The following is an 18,546-nucleotide window of genomic DNA, read 5'->3' as shown; positions in this document are numbered from 1 at the left end:
CTGTGGATTAGTCAGTATTTGTGAGCATGTGGGTGTGGCTGCACATTTGTGTGTGCGTGTGTCTGTGCGTCTGTGTGTGCGCATGTGTGCTTCTGTGCATGCGTCTGTGCGTGTGTGTCTGTGTGCGTGTGTGTCTGTGTGTATGTGTGTGTGTGTGTGTGTATCTGTGTGTGTGTGTGTGTGTGTGCATCTGTGTGTGTGTGCGTGTGTGTGTGCGTGTGTGTGTGCGTCTGTGCATTTGTCTGTGTGTGTGTGTGTGTGTGTGTGTGCATGCGCGTCTGTGTGCATCTGTGTGTGTGTGTGCGTGTTGTGTGTGTGTGTGCATGTGTGTGTGTGTGTGTGTGTGTGTGTGTGTGTGCGTGCGTGTGTGTGTGTGTGTGTGTGTGTGTGTGTGTGTGTGTGTGTGTGTGTGTGTGTGTGTGTGCGTGTGCATCCGTGCCATATGGCTGCCTGGCTGTGGAGGTAAAGCTATTATTTTTCAGAGGATGGTATTTTATCAGAGGTATTACGCTCCATGCACCGGCTTGTACATTATTTATTGTTTCTTCACACTTAATTCCTTTTCTTCTTCTTCTTTATTTTTATTGTTTTTATAAGTTGTTTGCTGAGCTTTCCGTCAGCTCTTCACACTCTCACTTCCTCTTGTCTTTTCCTCCTTGTTCCCACATTACCATTTCCAACCCTGTGGAAAAGTTGTTGATTTTGATAAAATCCCTCTAAGACGCGATCATCAAAGACAGCTTAGACAATCACAAGATTCTATTTTGGTGTTGTAATAACTGTGTTTGATTGCGCTACATTTTAATGACCATAATTGTGTGGGAGAGCTTGTTGTGTAAGCAGAGAACAGATGGCTCGGAGAGCATATTTTAACAACCATATGACTTGTTTTGTACATGAAGAGCTGACTAGGCACTTGAATTTTACTCAATTACAATTTCCCCTTGAATGGGTCTTTAAGTTACTCCTGTTGCTCTTGTTGAAGAAATTCTCCTTGCTCTCTTAAAAATCCCAGCGTCGCCGGTGTGACGAATCAAGTCTTTATGTCATGCTGCATGGAGAGGAAGCATCTCAATGCAACCCTCTCCAGACATTCAGAATATGAGATTTTTGTCTCTCAGTTAGACATCATCCAATACAAAAAACTTAATACATGAAATAATCTTAAATCTACAGTCTAAATCGAGAAGTTTGGCCGGTGCATTTGACATGCTCACGCTTATTCGCCTCTTAATTTGGAAGTGCTGTAAAATCCTAATCGTAATGACTACTATTTACATTTTGTGCAGCTAAAACATACTTAAAGTGCTCATATTTTTGCTTTTTGGCTTTTCCCCTTTCCTTTATAGTGTTATATATCTTTTTTGTGCGCGTTATATGTGTTATAAGACCAAAGTCCCCCCCCCCAAAGGGACTTACCATCTCCAACAGAAAACACTGTTCACAAACTGCTCCAAACAGCTCTATTGTAGTCCAGCCTTTACTTCAGAGACAAACATGGTCACTTTGGAACACACGTTATAATGCTCACCTAGCTGCTAGCATGGCACGCCCTCATACTCTGCTTCTGACTGGCTACTAGTCCTTACCTAGCTACTGTCAGGGCACGCCCTCATACTCTGCTTCTGACTGGCTAGTAGTCCTTACCTAGGTACTGTCAGGGCACGCCCTCATACTCTGCTTCTGACTGGCTAGTAGTCCTTACCTAGCTACTGCGCATCTGTGACTCCCAACAAAGATGGAACATAAGTTGAGATGTCTCACTCTCAGAGCTCAACACACAGGGTGAAAAGAGGAGCTGCAGCAATGTGCAGTACAACAAAAATATGGTGTTTTCTGAAAATTAAACCACATAAACCTATTCTGGTACAACCTCTAAATACAGTTATGAAGCTGAAAATGAGCATAATATGAGCACTTTAATCTGTCTTTTCGGCAGTGTAAAGCACAGTGCTGGTGAATTTACCTCTTAAATCACTTATAAGCTTTATCTACAAAGAATTATGAGAATTAAGGGATTATTCCATCTAGATACATTTTGGCCCTTCATCTAAAAGAATTCGGGCACCTTTGGTCTAACAATGTACTCTCTCTTTATCTCTCTCTTTCTGCTCTCTCCACAGGCATCATCCACCAGATGAAGGGGGACTATGAGACGGCACTGAAACTCCACAAAACTCACCTGGCCATCGCTCAGGAGCTGAACGACTACGCTGCTCAGGGCCGGGCCTATGGCAACATGGGTAATGCCTACAACGCCCTGGGAGCCTTCGACCAGGCGGTCCGCTACCACCGGCAGGAGCTGCAGATCTCCATGGAGGTCAACGACCGGGCCTCGCAGGCCTCCACCCACGGCAACCTGGCGGTGGCTTACCAGGCGCTGGGCGCCCACGACCGCGCTCTGCAACACTACCAGAACCACCTCAACATCGCCCGGGAGCTCCGGGACGTCCAGAGCGAGGCGCGCGCTCTGGGCAACCTCGGCAACTTCCACTGCTCTCGCGGAGAGTTCCCTCAGGCAGTGCCCTACTACGAGCAGTACCTCCGCCTGTCCCCGGACCTCCAGGACATGGAGAGCGAAGGGAAAGTTTGTCACAATCTGGGTTATGCCCACTACTGTCTGGGCAACTACCAGGACGCGGTGAAATACTACGAGCAGGACTTAGCCCTGGCCAAGGACCTGCACGACAAACTGAGTCAGGCCAAGGCGTACTGTAACCTCGGCTTGGCGTTCAAAGCCCTGGGAGACTTCACCAAGGCGGAGGAGTGTCAGAAATACCTGCTGTCCCTGGCACAGTCGCTCAACAACGCACAGGCTCGCTTCCGAGCTCTGGGGAACCTCGGAGACATCTTTGTCTGTAAGAAAGATGTGACTGGAGCCATTCAGTTTTACGAGCAGCAACTGGCCTTAGCTCACCAGGTACAGCCACAAACAACCACACATTCCTACACATCGTTACGAAAAGTAATGCACTGGAATTTGTATGTATTCCACGCATGTATTACCGTCAGCAGCACATTGACTGTTGATGTGTAAGGGCACGAAGGGGTGGATGTTTGGGTCCTAAAGCGCAAGGCTTTCAAGCCAGGGAGCGGAGTTTATGTTCTGGAAGAAGTTAAGGAGAAAACACAAGACTTTCACTCAGGAAATGGGTGTTTGTGACCCGGGAGAACTAATTAAATGGATTGGTGTTTTAACCCAAACCTTTTTTCTAATCTTAACTAGTCGTTTTGGAGTCTGAACTTAACTGTCTCTACTGCCTGATGGTCTAGCCTGGGTGACACCAGACCCTTCTCAGTGGTAACTGAGAGTGGGTCTGGGCAAGGTTCATTCACAGTTCATTTCCAAAGGGGGTGTCAGCAACAGACGCCACTCAAATGCCTCTGGGCACAATTGGATAGTCCTTCAACCAATCAGACCAACGTAGCAGCGACAGCGGCATCGCCGGGTTGCTGCGGTTCGGCAGCCGTCATGTTGAATATAAACAAGAAGCTGCTCGCCGTCATCGTGTAAAGCCTGCCTCAACGGTTGTGATTGGTGCCTCGATTTGGAAAAATTGGAAATGGGCTTGAATGGGCTTTTGGCCAGACTGAAATTTGCCGGAAGTTCGTCAGGGTTTTCCCAGGCTGCCTGATGGTCACCTTTTGTCGGCTAAACTGAACTGTAACAGCAGCCAAAACAACCGCCACCTCGCGGTGCTCTGTACCCGGCTCACAGTTCCCTTTTGTCTGCTAAATTGAATTGTAAAGGCCGCTTAACCTAACCGTCATGTGACCGTCCGACAATCGCTGTAATTTCGTACGATATCGTGCAAATTGTTGTGCATACATTTTCGTACAATACCAACCCGTTCCTGAGAATGTGTTGCGCAATGACTGCAGTACAACATATACTAGAAAAAGTCATCCTATAAATAGGAAATGTCATATCCTAAATGCTGATATTATGAAATTTGACCTTGTTTCAGGTTAAGGAGCGCAGGATGGAGGCCTGCGCCTACGCCGCCCTCGGGGCCACCTACAGACTTGTGCAGAAGTACGACAAAGCTTTGGGCTACCACACCCAGGAGCTGGAGGTGTACCAGGAGCTGGGCGACGTGTCGGGGGAGTGCAAAGCCCACGGTCACCTGGCAGCCGTCTACATGGCCCTGGGGAAGTACGCCATGGCCTTCAAGAGCTACGAGGAGCAGCTGGAGCTGGGCCGGAGGCTGAAGGACCCTGTGGTGGAGGCTCAGGTCTACGGGAATATGGGCATCACCAAAATGAATGTAGGCGTGATGGAGGAAGCCATTGGCTACCTGGAGCAGCAGCTGGCCACGTTACAGCAGCTGAGTGGGAACGAGGCGGTGATGGACAGGGGCAGGGCCTACGGGAACCTGGGGGACTGTTACGAGGCTCTGGGAGACTTTGAGGAAGCCATCAAGTACTACGACCAGTATCTGTCGGTGGCCCAGAGCCTCAACCGCATGCAGGACCAGGAGAAGGCCTACAGCGGCTTAGGCAACGGACACAGGTGAGTCCGCTTTAACCCTTAGAGAACGGTGGTCGTTGTTTACATGATCATGTGCCTGTGTAGCGGTTGTGTACTCCCCGTGCGTTGTGTATTGATGACGCTGGTTGGTGTATTTCCTGATGATGAGTAACACAGCATAACCGTTAGCTCTCCACAGTTCAGCCAGTCTCACACGAAATGCATAGAAGACGGCACATTGGAATATGGGAACTCGGATGTGTGCCTCCATACCAATGTAGGCACCGAAGGACAACTTCTATTACACAGTTCCACTGGGTTAAATGAAAGGCATCAGGTTTCAAATTCACTTTTTCCCAATTGCTAGAAAAAATACTTTCCAGTCTTTGTATAACATATCTATTCCCCCCTAGCTGTTGCAGCAACAGATAATTGTATTGACTGGCATTAGCCAGTACACACACTAATCCGACTTTGCATATTATTTAGCTCACTGTAAAGGGCCACCGTAGTTCAGAGACACCTTGGTGGTGGTAAGCGAGGCTCGGATGTGAGCCTGGCGCTCGCTGTCTCAGCAGCAGCAGCAGCCGCCGAGTGGCCCCGGCCTTATCTGTATGCAAAGAGGCTTTGGCACACAGCCGTCTGAAAACTGAGCGAAGCAGTTATTTTCGAGGCAACCGCTTACATCTCGCGTCTCTTCTCCCTTCTATGTCTCCTCATGCTTCAAAGGGCGGATAGCATCCTACGAGACCACACTGCAAAATAAAACACGAAGGGCTCGCTGAAATCCTCATTTTGCAGATGATTTTCTTCTTATTGTGCGCTGTCATCTGCATGCCACCACAGCAGTCGCACACAGCAGTATAAGCCATGCACAAGTTCAGAGGGGAATAATAGACATCACGCTCAAAACCCCCCTCCCGTCTTCTAACAGCTCTTATGCATTATCACACAACATTAATTTAGGGCTTTTATTCTATGAATGCTCGGTTTGAACCGGCATCTGGCAGTTGTCAGCGTGCGTGAGCATGTGAATAAAGTCTGTTTGAAGGCTGTGAAGGTGAATGAAATGCCCAGATGGGACGAACGCCACTGTGTTGTAAACACTAGAGGATGGAAGCGAGGATCCTTTGACAGGTGACCCATCTCTTATTAAAGGGTAGACGGTGTTACTCTTCAAAAAGACTACATTTTAAATTTGATGTCAGCGCTCAGACATTTCTCACATCAGTCAGTCCACATCAGCAGCTATCAGTAGTGTGTTGGACGTCTAAATCTATATTTCATTCGCACAAAAACTGAAATGATCTGGCGCTTTCCAAATGAAAGGGCTCCTGCAATGTGCACGCTTTGATGCGTCCTTATAGTGCTCTGTTACAGGAGAAATCATGTCTGTCTATAAGAATGAAGAATATAGTTTCCCCTAGATATGAGATAGCAGAAAGAAGGACATTTATTTTGAGACCTCAATATACAGTACAGGCCAAAAGTTTGGACACACCTTCTCATTCAATGAGTTTCCTTTTTATTTTCATGACTATTTACATTGTAGATTCTCACTGAAGGCATCAAAACTATGAATGAACACATATGGAATTATGTACTTAACAAAAAAGTGTGAAATAACTGAAAACATGTCTTATATTTTAGATTCTTCAAAGTAGCCACCCTTTGCTTTTTTATTAATAAGGGAAAAAATTCCACTAATTAACCCTGACAAAGCACACCTGTGAAGTGAAAACCATTTCAGGTGACTACCTCATGAAGCTCATTGAGAGAACACCAAGGGTTTGCAGAGTTATCAAAAAAAGCAAAGGGTGGCTACTTTGAAGAATCTAAAATATAAGACGTTTTCAGTTATTTCACACTTTTTTGTTAAGTACATAATTCCATATGTGTTCATTCATAGTTTTGATGCCTTCAGTGAGAATCTACAATGTAAATAGTCATGAAAATAAAGAAACACATTGAATGAGAATGTGTGTCCAAACTTTTGGACTGTAGAGAGGGGAAGACCCTCCCCTATCGGTGGACCACCAAGGAAACTTATTTCGGAAAAAGAAATATGTACGGAAGTCAACGGGGAGAGAAAAGTACATTTTGGATCCATTTTGAATTGAGCCATTATTTACACACATGATGTTGGTCAGTTTAAAAGGTAATTTTGTAAGTGAAGAAAGTCACAGTTTGTCGAAAAACTGTTGAAGTATCAGACTGAAAATACATAATTAGAAGACTCCTCACCTTAAAGCTACGATGTCTTGTGTGTTTGCTACCGGGATGTAACGTTACTCACACGAGCAGCGGACATCTAGCTCGTTCTTTCTCTCCAGACGCTGGATAAAACACATCGGGTAAGATAACGTTCCATGTGTTGTGGAACAGCGCTAAGCTAGCTAGCTAGCTAGCTAACGAGGTGGCGTATATTGTGCGAGACGAGAGATGTAGTTCACTGAGCGGTTTCACATAAAACCAAGTGGTCATACGACAAACCTACGACAAACGGAGACTTTTTTCACTTGCTGAATTATCTTTTAAAGTAACAAACATCATACGTGTAATTCATGGCTCAATTCAGACTGGTTCAAAAAATGATTTGTTTCTCCCCGTTCACTATCGGACAAATCTTTTCCAAAATAAGATGCCATGGTGTTTCACCGGAACGGGAGGGTTGTCACTACCCGAAGTGAGTAGAGTGCAGATGTGAGTTGCGCATGCTCAGATTTAAACTGTTTACGGCATAACGTGTCTTACTGAAATTTGTGAAATCTGTAAAATAATAAACTTTTCTCTTTACATACAATAACAGAAGATGGAAATCATTTCTAAAACGTTTTAGCTATCTATGATTGTTTGATTGCTAACGTTAGCTCAAAACGCCGTTAGCATCTAGTAGGCTATTTGATTGCTAACGTTAGCTCAAACCGCCGTTAGCATCTTGTAGGTTACATGTCGCAAAGTGACGCATGCGCAACTCACATCTGCACTCTACTCACTTTGGGCAGTGACAGGGTCTTCACCTCTCTATATGCATTGTATAGGGCTGGGGGACCATAGGGCTGTGGGACCATAGGGCTGTGGGAACATAGGGCTGTGGGAACATAGGTCTGTGGGACCATTGGGCTGTGGGACCATAGGGCTGTGGGAACATAGGGCTGTGGGAACATAGGGCTGTGGGAACATAGGTCTGTGGGACCATAGGGCTGTGGGAACATAGGTCTGTGGGAACATAGGGCTGTGGGAACATAGGGCTGTGGGACCATAGGGCTGTGGGAACATAGGGCTGTGGGAACATAGGTCTGTGGGACCATAGGGCTGTGGGACTATAGGGCTGTGGGAACATAGGGCTGACCCTGTTTTTTCAGCCAGTTCTCTAATCTTTAACTATTACTCCCCTTTTGTGACTTTAGTTTTCGCTATGTATAGAATACAGGTTGTCAACGTCAACTCTCTTTGGACAGAAATTGCCTATGATTTTCTTTTTTCTTTGAGGTTGTTTTGCTGTTTTCTTATCTCACTCCTAACCTCATTGGTGTTCTGTGTTTACCTGCAGGGCCATGGGAAACCTGCAGCAGTCGCTGGTGTGTTTTGAGAAGCGGCTCGTTGTGGCCCATGAGCTGGGCGAGTGTGGAGGCAAGGCTCAGGCCTACGGTGAACTGGGCGCGCTGCACAGCCAGCTGGGAAATTACGAGCAGGCCATCTCGTGTCTGGAGCGCCAGCTGGCCATCGCCCGTGACACCCGGGACAGACTACTGGAGGGCGACGCCAGCTGCGGCCTGGGCGCCGTGTATCAGTCTATGGGAGAGTACGAGACGGCCTTGCGCTGCCACCAAAGTGACCTGGAGATCGCCGAGGAGGCGGGCAGCCCCACGCGCCAGGCCCGCGCTTACGGGAACTTGGGCCTCACCTACGAGTCGCTCGGAAACTACGAGCGGGCGGTCGTGTTCCAGGAACAGCACCTGAGCGTGGCGGCTCAGACTAATGACTTGGCTGCCAAGACACTGGCCTACGGCAGCCTGGGGAGGACACACCACGCTCTGCAGAACTACTCGCAGGCTGTCATGTACCTGCAGGAAGGTGAGTGAGTCAGGGGGAACAGCAGAGAGGATTGCCTTTGTTGCCTGAGCTGATAGGCGTACAGTTTGTGCATTCATGAATATGAAATTCAGAGCCTATTTGTTGCTAAGCCTCTGCCACACTTTTATTAGGCTGTGTGTTTGCGCTTATGTGTCTAAGTGCACGGGGGGATTCTGTGTGCGTATTATCCTCCTGTGTTGTCTTCTGTGCTGTATAGGTATTCCAGCATTTGTGTGTGTGTATGTCTCTGCAATCCTATCAGGATGCACGCCAAGGCATTTCTCCTGTTTACTGCTAGCTGTTCTTCACACTTCTATATCTACATTTCTCAGAGGGCTCTTTGCAGCAAGGTGCCAAAGGATCTTTTTCACACAGTGGCAGACTCTTGCCTCTCATGCTTCATTGTCCCCTGCAGATTATGGTGGAATAAAAACCTGCAGCTTGGCCCCTCCGAAATACATTCACAGCATTTACATGCACAGCAGTAACTCCGCTTAAGTGAATTACCGGGTTCTGCCAGTTCTCCCTGATACATGAGGGGAAGAATGACGGGAGTAATTCTACCTCCGGTAAAGTAGGTGGCGCTCTGACAACGTACAACTGGTCAGAATAAGGCTTTTTTCTTCCGGTTGACCTTTGACTGAATCATGGATGACTTTTCAGTCCCAGAAATGGGTCTTATTGATAGTACTTGCCAAGGAGAAGTCCTCAGTGGATTTCAATGTAAAAACTTGTTGTTTTTGGCGCCGTTGTTTCCCATTGCTCTTTTCTATATCCGGGTCAAAACCCACTGCAGCGGGCAACGTTTTTTTTCCCACTATGGCCACGCCAAAACCCGCCCTTCAATAGCAGCTCGATTGGTTGGGGTTAGGCATTGACCTTGAGTGGTTAAGGTTAGTATAGCCGATTGGTCAGGGGATAGGACTTCTACAAATTGGGTTATGTTACCTTGCGTAAGCATGGACGCCTGGCCAATAGTAGTGATTGAAGGGCGGGTCTTGGCGTGGCCATAGTGGGGGAAAAAATATCGCCTGCAGCGGTGTGGTCGAGGGGCAGTTATAACCTACGAAGCATCTGCATACGCTTAACCCAATTTTCCCGCCCGGTTAAGGTGTATAAATGCAGGAATACCCCGGTTAACAGACCTAGATAACTCCTTTAGTAACCGGGGTATGCCTGAGGAGAACTCCGAATTTAGCCAGGGTAAGTTGTTTACGTGGCGTTTGAGAAACCGGAGTGTTGCCTTAACACAAATATATTCAGGTTTTTTAACTGCATGTAAAGGCAGTGACTGTTTCCTCAAAATGTCTTGTTTTGCCTGAATGTCACCGTGCTTTGAAGCTGCGTGTATGATTGACTGATTACGTCAGTGACCGTGCGGGATGTGATAAGTGGAAGCATCCATGGATGTGAGCTTAGCGTCCACACCACCAGCCTCACCCGTGCTCATTCTCAGGCCCCCCCGCTGTGTTACGCCACCAAACCCTGTTTGCATCCGAGAAAACAGCCGCCCGTGTGAGAGTACGGTTGCATATATCACCCCGCAGGGAGTGAACGCAAGGCTACAGGAACATATCTCCTCCACGTCTCCTCCGTCCACTCGATTAGCGCTAGCCGGGGCCCGCAGCTACCCGCACGCCCTTCTGCAGGCCCGCTTGTTGAGCTTTAATGGAAACAAAGGTGACAGGCCATTCTGTCTCCGCCCATTCCTCCTGTTGCCCCCACCCCCCCTCCCCACACTGTCCTTGTATTGTTCCTCTTCCTGGCTGTGAAAAAGAACAGTGCCTTCACTATCCTTGACAGCCAATTATTTCTGGCCAACCTACCCAGACCGAAAAGTTGGCAAGGTTTTTTTTTTTTTTCTCCCTTCTGTTTTTCCATTTTTTCCCCTTACTCGTACTGCTTTTTTCTCCTCCTCTTCATGCTGCATTGCTTGTTTGTTGTTTATCGAAAATGATTAATTGGAAGGAAGGATAGAAAGGCAGCTCCGAACTTGTGCAGATAATGTCGACAGCATGTGACCTCCAAATCAGTGTGTGTGTGTGTGTGTGTGTGTGTGTGTGTGTGTGTGTGTGTGTGTGTGTGTGTGTGTGTGTGTGTTTGTGTGTTTTTTTTTTTTTTTTTGTTCATTAATACCTCCATTCCCCCCCCAAAAAATAAAAAATAATTTTTTTATTTTATTTTTTTTTTTTATTATTTTTTTTTTTTTTTTTTTCCTTACCCTATCCTTGCTGTAATTTTACACCAAAGGACGTTGCACATCGCCCATCTCAATCTTAAACAAGAGAGGCATCTCACACCAAGATGCACTTCTCAGCGGTTAGCGCGATAGTGTCATTAAATCAATGGCGTCATTGTAGCGACTAATGGAGGTGTTAAAGTTTCTCCACGCTACGTTTATGGAACAACAACTAACAAAATGTACCTGATGCTTATTGCTTAATATTTCTGGAAATCTGGAAAAAAAAGAAGTTGGTATATTGATCAATGCAGATTGTTAAAAAATTGAATAAAATGGAATATGCACTGAATAGCATTATAGAGAAAGTGTTAAACATTTTATGGGCTGGAAGAGCATTTCCATTGAGTATTGTTTTTCCATCCAAAGATGCACTTTATTAGCCTGGTCCTACCAGACTCTGGTACATTAGCCTGGTCCTACCAGACTCTGGTACACTAGCCTGGTCCTACCAGACTCTGGTCCATTAGCCTGGTCCTACCAGACTCTGGTCCATTAGCCTGGTCCTACCAGACTCTGGTACATTAGCCTGGTCCTACCAGACTCTGGTACACTAGCCTGGTCCTACCAGACTCTGGTACATTAGCCTGGTCCTACCAGACTCTGATACATTAGCCTGGTCCTACCAGACTCTGGTACACTAGCCTGGTCCTCCCAGACTCTGGTCCATTAGCCTGGTCCTACCAGACTCTGGTCTATTAGCCTGGTCCTCCCAGACTCTGGTCCATTAGCCTGGTCCTACCAGACTCTGGTACATTAGCCTGGTCCTACCAGACTCTGGTACACTAGCCTGGTCCTACCAGACTCTGGTACATTAGCCTGGTCCTACCAGACTCTGATACATTAGCCTGGTCCTACCAGACTCTGGTACACTAGCCTGGTCCTCCCAGACTCTGGTCCATTTCATTTGTACAGAGAGTCTGGCCACTCTCCATTGACAAGTGTTAACTTCCTTGAAGGCGGGTACTCTGTTAAAGTTTAAAACTATTGGATCTGCCCAGAGCCAGTCTGGATCAGCCGTAACCAATCGCTAACCTTTGGTCGTGACGTCGGCTTAGCATCGCTAGCATTAGCCTTAGCCAACTCCTTCACCACTAACGGAGCGAACCCGAACCCCGTGGGGGAGGAGGGCCATGACATCATGGCCACCAACACAACTCAGCAAAGATTGTTCTTGTTCGGGCTTTAACTTCTGGATATTCGCCAGCGTTGCCACAACGGACCGAATGGCTTCGCTCGCATTTTTCAAACTAGCGCACAACCTCAACGTCATCGTTCTCAGCCACTCCCTCCGTTCGCTGATTGGACCGGTAAAGATTTGGCCGGGGAAAACCCAAGAATCTACTGCAAACCCAGACGCAGTACTGAAGGGAAATACGTAGGAGGGCGGAGCCAGGCTAAACTTTACAGTTTCCTCTGTAGATCAGAATTGAATCGTCTTGTAAACAAGCTTAGTGAAAGTATTTGATTTCAATTCAAACATGAGGCCTGTATTACGAAGCAAGATTTGGGGTTACCGAGGAAACTTCAGGTTCAACCCAGGGTTTTGTGTATCACGACGGTGGGTCACTTGTTACTGGGTTACATCGCCGTGGTAACTTATGCTGAACACCTAACCTGCTCGGGAGCAGGCTATGTTAGAGATTAGAGATCAACCGGTGTAAAAGCACCGCCTACCGACCAATCAATACTCGGTTGATAACGGCCTCACTGTTAGAGAGAGAGAGAGAGAGAGAGAGAGAGGTGCGCCCGTTAACATTACCTGATGGGTATCTTTATGAACGATATAGAGTTTAAGCGAGGGAATTATGATCTTTGTCAGCTTCTTGAGCCGTATATGTTGCCAATGCAACGCTTTCATATTTATTCTCATTATCTGCCCAGTATCTTCCTCCTGGCTTGTGTTTTGGTTTATTTTGTAAAAATGAAAAAATTGTTTTGATGAAATCTTGTGACGTCACAAGCCGAAACGAGCTGGCTAACCGAAACCGTTAGCATGCTAGCGGCTAACGCTAGCATGCTACCTCGTTCTCAATAGCAAAGCACTGCTACAACACACAAAATCACCCTAATCTACAAAAGAACTACTTCCATGTGCGCCCTGGTTTAGAAGAAGTCTCCCAGCTGACCGAAGTTGGAGAAACAGGCTTTCTTTTACTGTCTATGGAGCTAGCTGACATGATCTACAATCTGAGCTACTGAGCATGTGCGAGTGCAATTAAAGATAGTACAGAAGAAGAAGAAAAGAGGTCTCACTCTGTAGCTAAAACAGAGACCAGGTGAAAAGAGGAGCTGAAGCAGTGAGAGTGAGAAAAATATGGTGTTAAATGAAAATTAAACCATGTAAACCTATTCTGGTACAACCTTAAAATACAATTATGAACCTGAAAATGAGCAGAATATGGGAGCTTTAAGAACACCAAGCTATGGTTTACATTTGGTACTACTTTATAATCTGCAAGTGCCTTTATCATCTGAAGCGTTAATCAGTATGAAATCTGCATGATCTGTAAGAAAGGGTCCTTGCCGTCTGTCAGACAAAACAGTTGAACACTGTAGGTTCCCATTCAGAGTATATAAATGTTCTAAAACGTGATTTCCCGCAGTGTGTTGTAACAGACGTGACTCAGGATTTGTCATGAAACACTTTGGTGTAGGTCGGCCTTTGAACAGCTTGTCAGGAAGGGTATAAAACTAAATGCAGTTGGGTGATGAGTATCACAGCGTGAGATGTCTGGACCTTTCATCATCACGCAGACCCCTCTCAGGGTTCAGTGGCTCTATTTTTATGCTGAATGTTGGTGGCTGTTAAAGTGGCGGTCGGGCTTTGACAGGTGGCGTACTGAGCTGCCGAGAGAGCTTTAGTAGATCCTTGTGGCTATTTTATTTCTCTCATTTTTAGGGCTGTGTTCGATTAAAGAAATTCTTAGTCGACTAACACTCATTCAATTGTATCGACTAATCGATTAGTTGATTTAATCGACAGATCTGTAAATCTGAGTTTCTCCGCAAAGAGTCGTGAAAAATGATGCATATATTGAATAAGATAATGACCTCCTTTGCATATTTAAACACAGCATTTCATAAAACGTGTAATACAACAAATAATTGCCTTAATGAAAGTAATCAAAGTAGGTTTCAAGGTGATATCTATTAGGTACAATGTCAACCCTTAATTCTCTTGTTTACCAGAGATGTGCTCGTACGTTTCTTGGAAATATGTCATTCAGCATGAAAAAAGCATAAAACATGACTAATCGACTAAAGAAATCTAAGTTGACTAAGACCAAAACGACCGATTAGTCGACTAATCGACTAAGAGGGAGCAGCCCTACTCATTTTAGTTCTCTACTTAGCCTCAGAACAGACAATCTTTCACTTCAACGTGGTTGTGTGGTTAAAATCTGAAAAAAAATGGGAAAAGGAATTGGCCTAGCTTTCCATTATCTCATGAGTTATTGAGCAAGATTTCACAAATACCAGTATTTACTTCTCAACTTAACTTAACGCAAATGTTAATACTGTCTTACTACCTGTGTGAAGTTTTTATTTTTATTTTTATTTTGAAAATATGTTTATTGCAGGTCAACATTGGGATCAGACTGCATTTGTTCATACAAGCAACATTTTTTTCACATTTTCTTATTCGTAGAAAATAACAATAACATCATCAATCAATAACAATAAGCAGCAACCAAGAACTTACAATTGTAATTATTTGGCGGATTCTGAATACAATAATGATGAGGCACCGTAGTAAATATCAAGACTAAGAGACCAAAAAGTAAAACCAGGAGTCAAAGGAGATAAGAAAAATTCCCTTTTAAACCGCTAATGCTGCATTATCAATATAAGTGACCCCTCATGTGTGAAGTTTGTGTATGCAGGATGGATTTGGTGTCACAGTCCCATCATGCTCAGCATCATGTATAACATGTGAGAGGTCTGTGGGAGATTACACACGTCAAGTCAACACGAGTCATCTCATTAAAATTTGACCCATTTTCCAAATTCCAAAATTCCTATACCAGTTTTCTTTATAACTACCCAACTTTAACTACCCAAAATAACATGGATGATTCCACACAACGCTCTGTGGCAAGTACAAATCTCTCATTTCATTAATTTTGGGGTGTTTTATTTAATTTTATAGCATTTGAAAAAAACAAATTGAAGTGGTCTCAAAATAGTATTGAGTAAAAGTTGACATATTCCAGTCTGTGATCATCCATCAACACACATTCCTTTAATTTTAGTCTAAATAATTCCTAATTTCTGCTTTTCGAACTCAAAAATTCGGTATAATTTCCTATAAATGAGGTTTATTGACCATGAATTCCAAAAATAAGTGTAAAACTATAGTGGTAAAGTTAATAAGTTAGTGTTACGTAGTGGTGAAAACGTAAAAGAAAAAGTGACAAACATTTTCAATTTGGAGGGGAAGACAACACAAGGGTTAAAATGCTACAAGTTGACCCAATGTGCTTTCCGGTCGAGGTAGATGATTTAAGATCTGCCTCGATGCAGATACACAAAATGACAGAGATAAAATGTACATAACAAGCAACAAGAGGAAATGTAAAACAAAGCAACTGACATGATAAACCAAAGCCAAGTAGAGAAAAAAGGAAGTTAGGAGAGATCATTGCTTTTCATATCTAAATTCATTCATTCATTTTCTTAGATTTGAAAAGCAGCAATTGCATGAAAACAGGTTGTTGACGAGTCTCGAAGCTCGAGTCCGAGTCAAGTCTGAAGCCTTTTTGGGGTCGGGTCGCAAGTCAAGTCTGAAGTCAGCTGTTTGTGCGACTCGAGTCCGAGTCTCAGTCTCGAGCCCCCGTCTCTGGTGCATGTAAACGTAGTAACTGTGAACTAGTTTTTTCATTACGGTATACTGTATATGCCCTTTGTTCTTTTCAGCCTGTGGTCATGTTCAAAGGGTGTACTGTGTTGTCATGTGGCACGAGTGTGCATGTTCCTGGGTATTTTATTTCTGGCAAAACCCACTGGAAATCCGTGCCCTTGTCCCAACGCACGCGTGTGTGCTTGTCTGCAAACGTAAAGCTTGTGTCTGAAGCCTCGAGGTGCCCGCGCGGGCCTCGGGGGGCTGCAGAGGATCTCTCCCCCAGCTGTCAAGCAGCCTTTTAAAGTGTTCTCCAGTTGCTCTTCAGGGCGCAGCCAGCCGCGGCCAACATCCTCGTGTCAGCCGCTGCTACGTGACTGCGCCTACGGGGGCGCAGCAAAGCCTCGCGCGCTGACAGTGACGGACACTGAGTGATACAGAGCGGGAGAACAGAGGGAATGAGAGAGTTCGGGGAGGAAAGGAGGGATGGAGGGAAAGAAAGAGAATGGCAGGCCGGGCGGAGGAGGAAGACGGAGAACGGCGTGAGTCATAATTCACATGTATTATTTCACTGTCAACTGCAGAATAAAGAAAACATAGAGCTGGTTGACACTCGGGCTTGATCATAAAGAACTATCACAGAGCAGCTCAGACATGGAAAGGGTGTGTGTGCGTGTGTGTGTGGGTGGGTGTGTGTGTTTGTGTGTGTGTGTGTGTGTGTGTGTGTGTGTGTGTGCGTGCGTGCGCAGATGAAAGGCTCAGAGCTGCAGTTGAGATGAGTGAGGCGTGATGCTGTCAGAGAATGAAAAAGGATAATTTAGATCTGTTTCCCCTCTCTTGCTCCGGCGCCTAATGAGCCCTAAGCAGTGCCGAGTCCTCGCAAACACTACCACCGCAGTGGAGATGAAACAGGTAGAGAGAGCGGAGAGAGACCAGAGGGGAGGGGGGGGGAGGCAAGAGGCACAGAGATGAGAAAATGAATACGGGAGGCAGAGGGAGAGAGGAGCCCAGCAGATGCATAGGGGGGAAGAGGGCAGGCAGGCAGACAGCGGGAGGGTGTGTGGAAAGATAAGGCGAGAGGGGAGACTGTTGCAGGCTTCAAAGGCTGCCGGCTAGCGTGGCCACGGAGGAGCCATGAAGTCTACGGTGGCGTAGGGCTGCTGGGTCTTGCGGAATAGGCTGGCTGTTTCGGGTCACGCTCTCTGTTCTTGGCTTATCTGGTCCAGCCACAGACTGTTTTCCAGGAATGCCGAGTTAATGCAGACTTTGGATGAGGGTGGCTTGGCCCCATTTTTCTCCTCTCTTTGACCAAAAGCGTGTTTAGACCCCTTCCATCGCACAAGCGAGTGGAGAGAATAGACTTGCAAATACAGAGCCCGTGTTAAGTGAGACTGTGCATGAGTAGTCTTCGCCGCTCTTCTCCCCAGCTCAGTTCTGCCACCTGCTAGCAAGAAGTAAAACGCTCCTGGGATGTTTGCATTTCTTAAAATCTGTCTCATAATGGTGGCGCTGAGTTGGGACACTGGCTGCAGGGCTCTGCTAAATAGTCTCGGGAAGGAACTTGTTTTGGTGGAACATTTACACCCCGCAACAGAAAACACCACATCCAATATTAAATGAAGTTAACTGTTGACACAATCCAGTAACGTGAGCTATTTAAATGAGCTGATACATGGTTAAACCTCATTGGCTCTTACCAGTGTATCTCTGTGTGTACTTCGTCCACAGCAATCCCACCAATCGCTCCCAAAACCTCCCAGTTAGAGAGGAAACGCCCTAAACATATTCTTTGTACATCTTTACAATCATTCCCTGAAAAAACAAGCAGGTTGTCCTTATTGCAGGATCCAAATTTACTTCAAAACACTCCATTTTCAGCGTATGGCTGGAAGTTTGATGTTGTTTCCCGTAGGGAGGGATTGCGCCCCCTTGTGGCGTCGCCTGTCAAACTGCCCGCACCTCCCTACCTGCCTGCTCGCCTCTCACTGAAAATGAATTACGAGGCGCGACAATCGCTCCCTTAATAATCAAAATCCTCTTATGGAGAAAATGGATGGGATTTTCACCTCTGGAACCACACCGTTGAGCTGTATTGCAAACCGCAGACTGCTTGCTGTGCGTTTAGCACCTTGCGGGTGATATGTGGCCCAGCAGCTGTCGTTTTTTTATTTTTTTTCCTCTCCCTTTATCATTGTTCTCTGTGGAGTGGCATTTTCATCTCAGTAATTGGGCAGAACCAAGGGGGTGGCTGAGGACACATGCAAAGATGTGACATACCCTCACTGCTTGAGGGATTGGAATTGGATTCGTCAGTTAAATGGGTTGTCGCCTTCTTATTTATGGGAACTTTTACATGTCCACACACCTGTCAAAGCACTGAGGTCTTCCAATCAGACGCTCCTGGATGTTCCCAGATCCAGGTTTAAAAAAATAAAGGTGGCCAAGCCTTTTCAGTGGCTGCTCCAAACCTCTGGAATAGTCTACCTAGTCATATAAGAACAGCTCGGACCGCTGAAACATTCAAGTCCTTGCTTAAAGGTCCAGTGTGTAACGTGTTTAGATGTTCATTATCAAAATCGGTGTATGTTTTGTTGTAACATTTCCATGAATATTTACCACCACCATCAATTCCAAGTATTCCTATTGGCTTGACATTTTACATTTGCATTTGCATGAACTGGGGTAGATGCTCCATATTCATGCGCTATCTTGAAATACGTTAGCCAGTAAGGGACATACAGCTCCGCAGGAAACATGGAGGACCACACGCCAGGAGTCTTCTATCTAACTATCATGGCATGCCCTACTAAAGCCCTTAATACGCTGCTTTCTGGTTGAAAAGCTGCCACACAGAGCAAAACACACAATTTCCAAATAAGCTATCACAGAATGAGGGTTACGTAACCCAAACTTGTC

The 18,546-nt window shown here is 45.8% G+C and overlaps 1 protein-coding gene across 1 annotated transcript in view; it reads left to right on the top strand.

Annotated features, from left to right (window-relative positions):
• LOC120560407 (tetratricopeptide repeat protein 28-like) overlaps nucleotides 1-18,546 on the top strand; it is a 391,494-nt gene that overhangs the window by 325,891 nt on the left and 47,057 nt on the right. The window contains 3 exon segments of the mRNA XM_039802872.1: nucleotides 2,124-2,920; nucleotides 3,969-4,513; nucleotides 8,025-8,548. Of these exon segments, the coding sequence (XP_039658806.1) occupies nucleotides 2,124-2,920; nucleotides 3,969-4,513; nucleotides 8,025-8,548 (1,866 nt within the window).

This window comes from Perca fluviatilis, chromosome 6 (assembly GCF_010015445.1).
Source record: "Perca fluviatilis chromosome 6, GENO_Pfluv_1.0, whole genome shotgun sequence".
Taxonomy (NCBI): Eukaryota; Metazoa; Chordata; class Actinopteri; order Perciformes; family Percidae; genus Perca; species Perca fluviatilis.
The sequence above is the reverse complement of the archived record's forward strand: the minus strand, read 5'-3'. Positions and strand labels throughout refer to the sequence as shown.